Source organism: Macaca thibetana, chromosome 13, assembly GCF_024542745.1.
Source record: "Macaca thibetana thibetana isolate TM-01 chromosome 13, ASM2454274v1, whole genome shotgun sequence".
Classification (NCBI taxonomy): domain Eukaryota; kingdom Metazoa; phylum Chordata; class Mammalia; order Primates; family Cercopithecidae; genus Macaca; species Macaca thibetana.
Window position 1 is genome coordinate 68642256 of NC_065590.1, and position 12427 is coordinate 68654682.

General features: G+C 37.0%; 3 protein-coding genes across 7 annotated transcripts in view; 1 reads left to right on the plus strand and 2 right to left on the minus strand.

Annotated features, from left to right (window-relative positions):
- Positions 1 to 12427, minus strand: part of MORN2 (MORN repeat containing 2) — a 1051609-nt gene that overhangs the window by 309014 nt on the left and 730168 nt on the right. The window lies entirely within an intron of this gene.
- The window catches only part of GEMIN6 (gem nuclear organelle associated protein 6), a 470738-nt gene that overhangs the window by 207389 nt on the left and 250922 nt on the right, over positions 1 to 12427 (minus strand). The window lies entirely within an intron of this gene.
- Positions 1 to 12427, plus strand: part of HNRNPLL (heterogeneous nuclear ribonucleoprotein L like) — a 42641-nt gene that overhangs the window by 11821 nt on the left and 18393 nt on the right. For 3 of the 5 annotated variants that reach the window (XM_050753367.1, XM_050753365.1, XM_050753363.1), the window contains 4 exons: positions 5741 to 5978; positions 7958 to 8038; positions 9681 to 9782; positions 9869 to 9941. In XM_050753367.1, the coding sequence (XP_050609324.1) occupies positions 5741 to 5978; positions 7958 to 8038; positions 9681 to 9782; positions 9869 to 9941 (494 nt within the window). Of the gene's footprint in view, positions 1 to 5740; positions 5979 to 7957; positions 8044 to 9680; positions 9783 to 9868; positions 9942 to 12427 lie in introns of all 5 variants that reach the window. The other 2 variants (XM_050753366.1, XM_050753364.1) reach the window with 1 other exon arrangement.

Genomic DNA, 12427 nt, shown 5'->3' on the forward strand with positions numbered 1-12427 from the left:
AAAACAGTGTGGCAGAATAATCCTTGCTTGCTTGTTACAAGCCTTGATGTTTAGCATAGTAAATACTGTTTGTATATATAAACAAAGTAGGATCTATTGTTTGCCTATGACTGTATTTCTTTGGAACGTTTTAAGCCTGCTATTTTTAACCTTCCTGGGTGATGCATGGATGTATTTTTGTGGAGCTATGATCACTTCTCACTCCCCAGCAAAGTTGTATAAAGAAATTATGTGCACTTTTCATCTGATTTTCAAATGGGTACATGAATCCTGTTCAAACACTCTTTAAACCAGTGAGTTGATTACACGCTTCATCTTCAGAGTTTCGAGTAGTGATGCTTAAATATTGATTTTTTTTCTTCTTGATTTTGGAATATTTAGGAATTGGCAACTAAAAGTAAATAGATTAAGGGTAGACATTATTTGTTTAGGTGCATATTTGTGTAAGTTCTTTTGTTTATGTGCATACTACTATGAGTTCTTTTTATTTTTTGAGACAGGGTCTCTCTCTGTTGCCCAAGCTGGAGTGTAGTGGCACATTGATGGCTCACTGGAGCCTCCACCTCCTGAGCCCAGTTATCCTCCCATTTTATCCTCCCTAATGGCTAGTGCTACAGACACATGCCACTATGCCTGGGTAATTAAAAAAAAATTTTTGTGGAGATGGGAGTCTCTTGACATTGCCCCAGCTGCTGTCATGGACTCAAGCTGTCCTCCTACCTCAGCCTCCAAAAGTGCTGGGATTATAGGCTCTCTGAGTTCTTAATGCAAATCATGAGCAATATTTTATCCTAGTTTGTCTTCCTTTTGTGAGTTGTATTCACACAGGTTCCCCCTGTCTCTTCCCACAGCTGGTGTATGCTTAATAATATTAACTTAAGTGAAAACGTAATTAGAAAAGTGAATCTGCTGCCAAAAATAGACACTTAAAAATTCTAAATTATTTTTGGAGTATGCCCGGCTGTTGTTCTTTTCTTAGTATAATCTAGAGTTGATTTTATTATTTTTTTCTTGATGAATATGTTCAGAGCTTTTATTATAGCTACCGAAGACACAGATCAAGTTCAAGTATATAAATAGAAGAGAAATTTCAATGTATTTTCTCAGATACTTACTACTTCAATTTTATAAAAATTCATGGTTAAGTTTTTGAGTATTGAGAGGATAATGCATAGATAGTGACGTAGTGATCAGAGATGTCCAGCAGAGGGTATCCAGCAGAAATGGATTATTTCTTCAAAGGAATAGTAGTATTAGGTGATACCTTCCATCATGGTATAATTTTATTTTCTTCGGTGACCTCATTGAGAAGTAAATGGCTTGGCAAATACACATTAACCTTGGACGTACAAATTGAGAATCCACGTGGGCACAGTAAAGTTTGTATGTTGAAAGTGTATCACTAAGTTGATTATATCAATTCTCAGTCATTTGGAGTGGATATTGGAATTAAATCTGTGTGGAGAGTTACATATTAGGTAGACAGACTCCTTAGACCTTTAGTCTTGCTGTTGGCAGTAGACTAACCCCAGTCTCTATAAGGACCTTCTAATGATTATGTAAGTGGCACGTTGTCCTGTGGAATTATAAAGAGGTGGATGTCTGTGCTTTATTTTTCTTCTATTCTTGTATATTTAGGGCTTTAAAATTTATTTTCTTAGGCAGATGTCAGAAAACAAGTTGATGAGCAAATACAAATGGAAACTTTGGGAAGCACTAACTATTTTGATGTTAATTAGTACCATGACCTGAAGGTTAGGGATTAAAGAAAGAACTATTTTAAGTTAGTAATTTGAATTACTCCTGGGTGGCCTTTGCATTTTTAGACTCTAGGTTGTTTGATACTTCGTCTCCGGTAAAGTCTTCCGTATGTGAATGTCATTCAGTTAATTTGCATCATTTGCCCTCAAGATTGGTAGTTATGTGGTTAGAAAAGTCTGTGAAATAATTGGAACAAATTAGTGTGTAATTAAGAGCTTAATTGGCATAAATAAGTATAATAGGAGTTTCAGTTGTATGAAATGAACTTGCATAAGAGGTGGCTGCTATTAAGGCTGAAAGAACCTTGAACAGACTCCAGTAGAAATTTTGCTTCAAAATGTTACAATTTGGAACCTTTCCCTTTATTTAATGGAAGGTGTGGGATTATAAACAGCATATAAACTGTTTATATTAAAATGGTGAATTACCAAGTTCAATATATAGTATGCTTATATCTAAAAACTAGATGCATAGGAAAGAAGCTCAGAAGAAAATATAACAAGATATTAAGAATGGTTGTGTTGTGTCAGGATAAAATTGCTTGTATTTGTTAACTTTTGTTATTTTTCTATACTGTATGAATTATAATCAAAAGAATATTTAAAGTATATGTTGTATTTCTTTTTCCCCTTCTCTCTCATTAAAGGAGATATTAGGAAATGATTAGTTTTACAATACAACATTTGGGACCCGGTTTGTGCACTAAATCTGTTGTCTTCTCCTATGTTTTTTTTTAGAAATTAGTAAAGATGTTTAAATTGATGGAGTTAAAAGCATTGATCCCACCATGTCCCTTAGCTTTTTTGTTTCTTTAGCCTTTTCTCTCTTTGATCTCCCACTCTTTCTCATATTAATACCTTTTTTCTTTATTTTTTTGAACTCCTGGGCTCAAGCAGTCTTCTCACTTCAACTTCCCAAGTAGCTGGGACTATAGGCACAAGCCACCATACCTGGTTTCATATGAGTGCGTTTTAAAGATTGAAAAAAAACTGTGCACCAGACAATTTAAGCACATGGTAAAATGTCTGTAACATTTCAGTTTTTTTATATTGAAAATTGGCAATAAAAAGGAAAATAAAACATTTAAATTTTTTCTTCATTGATGCTACTTTTCTGGGTAACCTTCACTTTTAAGTTGTGCTTTTATCTCATTTCTTTTTTTTTTTTTTGAGACAGAGTTTCACTCTGTCTCCCAGGCTGCACTGCAGTGGCGTGATCTCGGCTCACTGCAACCTCCGCCCTCTGAGTTCAAGCAATTCTCCTGCCTCAGCCTCCCAAGTAGCTGGTATTACAGGCACCTGCCATCGCGCCCAGCTAATTTTTTTTTTTTGAGACGGAGTCTCACTGTCGCCCAGGCTAGAGTGCAGTGGCACGATCTCGGCTCACTGCAAGCTCTGCCTCCTGGACTCACACCATTCTCCTGCCTCAGCCTCCCAGGTAGCTGGGACTACAGGCACCCACCACTATGCCTGGCTAATTTTTTGTATTTTTAGTAGAGACAGGGTTTCACCGTGTTGGCCAGGCTGGCCTTGAACTCCTGACCTTGTGATCCACCCACCTCGGCCTCCCCAAAGTACTGAGATTACAGGCATGAGCCACCGCACCCGGCCAGCTCACTTCTTATTTTAGTTACTGAAAGCAAATTTACTAAGTCTCTAACAGGCCAATAAATAATTTACTTCTGTATCTGTATTAGTCTGTTGTTAACATTGCTATACTGCTATAAAGATGTACTTGAGAGTGGGTAATTTATAAAGAAAAGACATTTAATCGGCTCATGGTTCTGCAGGATATACAGTCTTCTGCTTCTGGAGTGGCCTCAGAAAACTTAGAATCATGGCAAAAGGTGAAGGGGAAGTAGGCATGTCTTTACATAGCCAGCAGGAGAGAGAGAGAAAAAAAGAGAGAGGGAGAGAGAGCGCGCACACAAAGGGGGAGGTGTCGCACACTGTCAAACCACCAGATCTTGTGAGAACTCTGTCAGGAGACAGCACTAGGGGGATAGTGCTAAGCTATTAGAAACCACCCCCATGAGCCAATCACCTCCCACTAGGCCCCATCTCCTACACTGGTGATGACAATTCAATACGAGGTTTGGATGGGGACATAGAGCCAAACCATATCAGTACCTTTATAATTTTGTTTTCAAATGGCATCATTAGCATAATGACATAAACTTAGTAATACATTTAGATATTAAACCAACTTTTTTGTTTTGTGAAAGAAGATTTTTTCTCCTTGAATTTCTTTAGCATAGACCTGATACCAGGGTTTTCTGTTTTCCATGTGCAAGACTTTAGAACTTCAGTGAAGCGTCTTGTGTTTCTAAAATGAATGTCTCCTGGGATTTATATCTTGCACTTTTAGTTGGTAAATATTTAAATCCAACACCTTGGTTTTGTACTTCTTTAATTTTGAATGATACGGGTGGGGAAAACTAACAAGCCCCCTAGAGTAACAAATATGTGCCAGGCTCTGTTTCTAGCTTCTGAGGACATAAAGATGAATGAGGAAAGGTATGTTAAAAAAATAATAATACAGTCATAGTTACCTTTTATTGAGGGTGTACAATGTGCAAGGCAATCCGCTTAGCAGTTTGTATGTAGTAACTCTAATCTTGACAATTCTCCCAAGTTTTATCAATGAGGAGGCTGACATTTATTATAATAATAATTTGCCAGGCTGTAAGGTGATCTGTTTCTTATTAATACTGTACCATTTGTCAGTTTCCATAGTGTAGCAGTAGGTCCTGGATGCCTGATTGAGAAACAGTGATGTCACTGAGTACTGGACCCGACATTTCTTTGGCCTTCTGCTATTACTAAAACCACTTAATTGTATTTTAAAGCATTTTTAAGGTTCTCGTTCCTGTGAATAGAGGACGTGTTTCCCCCATTGTGATCCATGTGCTGTGATTTCTGTCTTCCACCCTTCCTTTACTTCTTTATTCTTCATTTTCTGTTTTAAAATGTATCTCCTCCAAAAAGAACTACTTAATGTGTTGTATTTTGGGGTTTTTTGGCTGCTTTGTTTGTCTCTCTAGTAAAGAGTATACTATGAAAAGTAAACATCTTACCTTCCTGCTCATAGACAATCATGATTGCCATATTCTAATGAATTTTTTTCATGGATGGTTAATAGTAAAAATGTTTCGGAGGATATCATTTGTATGAACTTTGGAACTTTGGTCAGTCTGTGGTTGCTTCCATTTATATCTGTTTTAAAAGTAAAGTCAGTTCTTAGCTGTTAGTGTGGATGTTTATTCAAGAAAATTCAAGAGAGGTTCGTAGTTTCTGCTGTTAAGTAGGGATTCTGTCTGCCAACCTTCTGTTGAGTTTAGTCTCCGTTGGTTTCTGTGTCTTTGAAATTTTCTAATACTGCTTCGGAGTAGCACCCCAAAGAATAAACTGGGTTGTCTTGTTAGTAACTAATAACAGGTAATTGTTTTTGAGGAGATCATGAGGTAGATAAACTTAATCACTGGGAGATAAGCTTTCATATGTGTACATCTACCTGGTGTACCATAATTCTTTGGATGATTTAAGAGTTGATTTATTTTATGCCTGTAATCCCAGCACTTTGGGAGGCTGAGGTGGGCGGATCATGAGGTCAGGAGATCGAGACCATCCTGGCTAACACAGTGAAACCCTGTCTCTACTGAAAATATAAAAAATTAGCTGGGCATGGTGGCGGACATCTGTAGTCCCAGCTACTAAGGAGGCTGAGGCAATAGAATGGCGTGAACCCAGGAGGTGGAGCTTGCAGTGAGCCCAGATCACGCCACTGCATTCCAGCCTGGGTGATAGAGAGAGACTCTGTCTCAAAAAAGAGTTGACTTACATTGAACACAGGTAGTGAAGAGTACTAATCTGTGGGATTTGACACATTTGTATTAAAGTCTGCTTTTACCTAATTGAGGACAAATAATGTTAACGGAACTTCCTGTGTTTTTGTGTTTCCTCCTTATCTCCCTTTTCAGCTATGTGATGATGATGCCATTTAAACGACAGGCTCTAGTGGAATTTGAAAACATAGATAGTGCCAAAGAATGTGTGACATTTGCTGCAGATGAACCCGTGTACATTGCTGGTCAACAGGCTTTTTTCAACTATTCTACAAGCAAAAGGATCACTAGGCCAGGAAATACTGATGATCCATCAGGAGGCAACAAAGTTCTTCTGCTCTCAATTCAGAATCCGCTTTATCCAATTACAGTGGTATGTGTTTCAGTGTGACAAATGAAATTAAAAGTGATTTTGCAGTTTGTGTCCAGAGTGACTGATCTGTAGTTTTTTCATTACCATCTAGATACTAGAAAATAGCTTTTTTAATTTTGAAAATTAATCTTGACTAGCAAGTTTAATGAACAAAGAAAAAATGCTGAGCACTGTAGTTAAAAAGATAAGCACAGTTGTCATAATTAAATAGGCACATTGGGCCGGGCGCGGTGGCTCAAGCCTGTAATCCCAGCACTTTGGGAGGCCGAGGCGGGCGGATCACAAGGTCAGGAGATCGAGACCATCCTGGCTAACACGGTGAAACCCCGTCTCTACTAAAAAATACAAAAAACTAGCCGGGCGAGGTGGCAGGCGCCTGTAGTCCCAGCTACTCGGGAGGCTGAGGCAGGAGAATGGCGTGAACCCGGGAGGCGGAGGCTGCAGTGAGCTGAGATCCGGCCACTGCACTCCAGCCTGGGTGACAGAGCAAGACTCCGTCTCAAAAAAAATAAATAAATAAATAAATAAATAGGCACATTGAAATTTTTAATGTATAATCAGTACCAGTGTTGGTTTTGATAATAAGGAATTAGAGAGACTTGTTTGAAATGGTTCAAAAAATCTCTGTCACGCATATGCCAGCATATGTGTAAGAGCATCTACTAGGTAATGACAGAATCCCATGTTACGGTAAGATGCACATACCATTTTGAACTATTTTGCAATAGCTTGTTAAAAATCTGTCTTTGATTTACTTTAAATTCCCTGCTTCTTTACTCTTTTGAAAAGTGTTACTGGTGATAAGCTAGTAACACAGACACTTGATTTTTGTAATGAATAGAAGAACATCATAGTAAGGGAAACTTCAGTTGGTATCATATGTAGTCTGGGCATATGATATTGGGACATAAACTTAAAGCGTAAGATATTCTTTAGATTTAATTAGACATTTTGTATCTTAAATATAGACTTATAAATATATAGAATTAATATATTTATAATATTCGGTGTTGGGAAAACATATAAGTAATATAGTATAGGTACTCTGTTTTTTGTTATATCTCTGGTGTGTAACAATGCAACTGTAAATTATAGGTGCTCAAGAAATTTCTTGGTAGTTGAATAGTTACTCCTAAGTAGGTATTTAGAATCTTAGATGACTCAGGCGTCTTGTTTAGTGACATCTAACTGTTTGATCTTCCTTGGGACTTTTCTTTATAGCCATTATCCCTTGAAAAATGAGTACCAGAGTTGTTCTAATATTAGCTCTTAATACATATTTATTACTATAATGCAAGTGATTATAATATTAAACATTTCAGAGTCACATTTGGAAAAAATACTCATTGATTATAGTTTCGGTTTATTTTATATCATCAGAAGTTATTTTAGTCACCTATTAAGAAAATAACAATTGAGGATTCATTTAGGAGATAAAATAGGTGACAGTGCTTTCCAAATGTTCCATTGGAACTACTTTAATGTGGGTGTATTGTTTAGGTGAAGAAATAACTTAAGATTTATTAAAGTGTAATAATTTTAGGCCAGTATGGTGGTTCATGCCTGTAATCCTAGTATTTTGGGAGACTGAGATAGTAGGATTCCTTGAGCTCAGGAGTTTGAGGCAGCCTGGGCAACATAGTGAGACTCTGTCTCTACAGAAAATGAAAAATTAACCTTGTGTGGTGGTGCATGCCTTGAAGTCTCAAGCTACTTGGGAGGCTGAGGTGGGAGGATCGTTTCAGCCTGGGAAGTCAGGGCTGTAGGGAACTGTGATCATGCCACTGCGCTCTAGCCTGAGCAACAGTGTGAGACCCTGTCTCAAAAAAAAAGTAATAATTAAAAAATCTAATTTTATTAATAATCAATAGAAATGACATCTTGACAGTTGATGGTTTTTAGGTAAAACAAAACGAAGCATAGCATTAATGTTTTTCCAAATGTAAAGTGTGAAGAAATCTTGTTCTTTTCCTTCATAGGATGTTTTATATACTGTCTGCAACCCTGTTGGCAAAGTGCAGCGTATTGTTATATTCAAAAGAAATGGGATACAAGCAATGGTTGAATATCCTTTATTTGTAAATTTTTATTGATGTGTAATTAATGCGGATCTTATTTTTTCTGGCTTAAGCATTTCTAGACAAGTGGGGTTTACTTTCTCCTCTCACAAAAATCTACGTGACTTAGATTTAAAAAATGAAACTGCAGTACTCATAGGGAATTTTACTATTTATAAGAATGACTTGCTACCAGAAAGCAATCTAGTACTTCCTCTTTAAGCTGTTAAATAACACTATTTGAAGATATGTACACTTGTACTATTTTGGAATTTATCCCAAGTGAACTTTTCTGACTCCCTCTTTAAAATAGTTTGGAAGTACCAAAACTTTAGAGTCAGTAAAATCTTACCTTTTTTTTATTGAACCTTTAAAATGGTAATGGTTTATGTAAGAACTTCTTTATGTTAAATTTGTCATACGTTGAGTAAAAAGAGCAATTTTACAAAATAGTATAGATAATACTCTTTCCCCCAAGCTGGACCCATCTTGAAAAATAATAATAAAGAGAAAACCCCAACCTACGTGTGCATGTGTATGCATAGAAATAGGTAGGGATATACAGCAAACTCTTTAATAGTGCTTACTTCTGGCAAGGCACTTTTGTTTTTTTGTTTTTTTACCTTATATACTTTTGTGATTTTATTTTTTTTTAATTATGGAGTTAAGTAATTTTTTTAAAACACTGATAAAATTTTAGATAAAGTATTATAAAACTCTGCCTTCTCAGAAATATATAAAAATCATATATTTTGTTTTGTATTATTTTGGCTCTTTGTAATATTCTTCTTAAAGAGTAAAATCTTTTCTGTTTCAAGGTTGCAAGTTGTCCTTTGCTAGGGAATGGGACCATGTTCCATTATCTCCTCTGCTTTCCAATTTATAAAGTACTAATGATGACCTAAAAGAATTAAGGTAGATAGTTTGGTTGTATTGTTTTCTTTGGTACCCTTGATTTTTTTTTTTTTTTTTTAAGACAGAGTTGTGGTCAAGTGATTCTCCTGTCTCAGCCTCCCGAGTAGCTGGGATGACAGGCACCCACCACCACACCCGGCTAATTTTTGTATTTTTAGTAGAGACGGGGCTTCACCACGTTGACCAGGCTGGTCTCGAACTCCTGAGCTGCCTCAGCCTCCCAAAGTGCTGGGATTACAGATGTGAGCCACTGTGCCCAGCCACCCTTGATCTTAAAAATAAATTCTCCTGGCCAGGCGCGGTGGCTCACATCTGTGATCCCAGTACTTTGAGAGGCCAGGGTGGGCGGATCACGAAGTCAAGAGATCGAGACCATCCTGGCCAACATGGTGAAACCCTGTCTCTGCTAAAAAAATAAAAAATCAGCTGGGTGTGGTGGCGCACACCTGTAGTCCCAGCTACTCGGGAGGCTGAGGCAGGAGAATTGCTTGAACCCGGGAGATGGAGGTTGCAGTGAGCCCAGATTGCACCACTGCATTCCAGCCTGGCGACAGAGCAAGACTCCGTCTCAAAAACAAAACAAAACAAACAATTCTGTTAAAATTCATCCTGAAATAGGTAAAACATTTCCAGAAATAAAAGAGCTACTTCTGATTATTTTCAATCCTGTCCTTTGGGAGTGAATAATGATTAAGTATCAGATACCTTAAACCAAATTTCCTTAATAGAGCTTATGTTTGAATCAGTCCTTTGTGCCCAGAAAGCTAAAGCAGCACTCAATGGAGCTGATATATATGCTGGATGTTGCACACTAAAAATTGAATATGCACGGGTAAATATTTTTTTCAACACCCTACCAAAGAAATATTTATGCTTTGGATATACAGTTTGAACTTACATTATTTTCAATCTTAACAGCCAACTCGTCTAAATGTTATTAGGAATGACAATGACAGTTGGGACTACACTAAACCATATTTGGGAAGACGAGGTAGGTATTTCATGCATTTTAGAATGTACTTAATCTGCTGACAAATATTTACATGCAGTTAGATTCTTTTTTTCCTGAGATGAGCTAGTTCAAATGAAAACCTTGTTGATGAATGCTTTTGTTGCAAAAGGCCATGTAATGCTGGAAAATAACCTTGAACATTAGTGCCCCCTACTGGTATGTACTGAGCTATTTATATTTAGTTCAACAAGGAGCCCACACATTCAGGCACGCCCGCAGTTCAAGGACTTGCATTTCTCCAAGCAGCTCTCTCTCTTTGGAGGAGAGGAAACTGATTCAGAATATTCCTTACAAACTGCAAACTTGCACACTGCTTCTCTATGGAAAGGACTTTCCCCCAAGCTGGACGAGGCATTAAGAAGGATAGAGGACTCCAGCAGGCTGACTCTACACTTCATCATGCACAACATCGGCATCAGCAAAAAGCCCTCTGAAAAACTCAGACTCGCAATTCACCTTGACTGCATACTGCATGCACCATCACCCCAAGTTTTTAAAGGAGGACACTTAACAGTACTTCAGAATTGCATGGGATGAACACCATGATAGACTGTGCCCATTTATTCAAGTTGTATGTATATATTGGTCTGATTTCCCTTAAGGTTTCAGTTGTAGAAATTAAGACTTTCCACTAACGGAAACTAGACTTCATCTGCAATGTTGTAAATCTTAATGCCCATTACTGTAACTGTTTGCAGCTTAGATTCAAATTGTTAATTGGCAAATAACGAGGACCAGTTTATTAACAGGTCTTGGGAATTGATAACGCTCAACCAATCCACACAGATAGTAAAAATAAAAGGATTAGAAAGGTGCACACTTGCTGCACTTGTTTACTTTTTAAATTTTTTGTTTTTTCCTCAATTGTGGACACTAAACAGAAATTCTAACATAATGAAAAGGTGCATTATATGTGAAAGATGTTCTGTGTGGTTTGATTTTTGTAAAGTGGCTGTTTATAAGTTGTCACTTTCTGTAACAATTTAAGGTTATCACTATGTCAATTTGTGTAACTAGAAATTTTGACATTTCAAATGTAGGTGAAAGTAACATGTCTGTTCAAGATAGAATATATTTAAACTTGATAAATCTGAAAATAAGAGCATTTCATTTGAGATGCATCTTCACCTATAAGTGCTAGATTTCATGAGCATAAATTTGACTGATAAAATTGTTCAACTAAGTGTGTGGCAATTCTGGAATATACAAATTAAAATGTGGATCTTGTAAAAACAAGGGGGCTGCAGTATTGGCTACATCTTAACTACAATATCAGTGTTTGAACCACAGATTGGAAAAACTCAAGATAAGTATGTCTGTAAAAGTCAGTGACTAGAAAAAAATTTTATGGCATACAAAATATCTTGGGCAGTGGGTACTCTATAGTGCATGTACTCTAGCAAAAAGAAAAAGACAATGTGATGATTGATCTTTTGCATGTTTGCATATTTAGGACTTTTACATGATTGGCTCCTTTAACTCTCAATTCCCAGGAAATGATCTTGCCTCATGCATGAAATTGCAAATAGATTTGTTTTGTAATGCAGCTTTGGCTAGACCCCATGTTTTTCACTACTTATGGAAATCTGCTTGGCCTAGGGTTGGTGCAGTTGATGTCAGTATTAGAAAGCAAATCCTTAGCACTCAAACAACAGGACAAGTGGTTGATGAGAAATCTCTCACTTCTGTCAATTTACAGTTTTTGACCACTCGGTTTTGTTTTTTAACAAAAAAATCTCATTTGAAATAGTTTTGGTTGTGGTTTTCTCAGGGTCTCTTTAAACAGGTATAGATAAGCTTATTTTAATAGTGTTTACATTTATTCTTTTAAAAGGTCTGAAGTTTACACAAAGCCAGCTGAGGTTAGTTCTTCATATAATTCTAGTCGGTCAGATAAGTTTGGAAATGTGTAAGGTAGATAAGTGAATAGTGAAATATAATTAAAGCAAGTAAAAGAGTTTTAGTTTATGCTTTCAAGGAATTTTTTTTGTTTTCTAATTCCTTACAGATATTTGTCTTGCAAGACCATAACAGTTTATGTTTTTGTTTCTGTAGAGCTCTTAGCTTACACTCAAGTTGATAGCTATTGAAACTGTTAGGTTGCTATCCCTAAATAAAGACCTTCATAAACTTTTTTTTACCAAAAAAAAAAAAAATAGCTCTTTTAAAAACATAACCTCACTTTTTTCAAAGCCCTTTTCAGCTTGAGTTATATTTTAGTGTAAAGAATCCCTAACCAGGATGCCAGGGAACCCCTCCAGAAATCTTAAAACCTGTAGATAGGTGCATCTTTTTGGGGAGAAGGTCCACAGCTTCCATCAGATCAGTTGACTCTAGGAAAGCTTACCACTGTTTAGAAACTTATATTTAGCCGGGCGCGGTGGCTCAAGCCTGTAATCTCAGCACTTTGGGAGGCCGAGACGGGCAGATCATGAGGTCAGGAGATCGAGACCATCCTGGCTAAC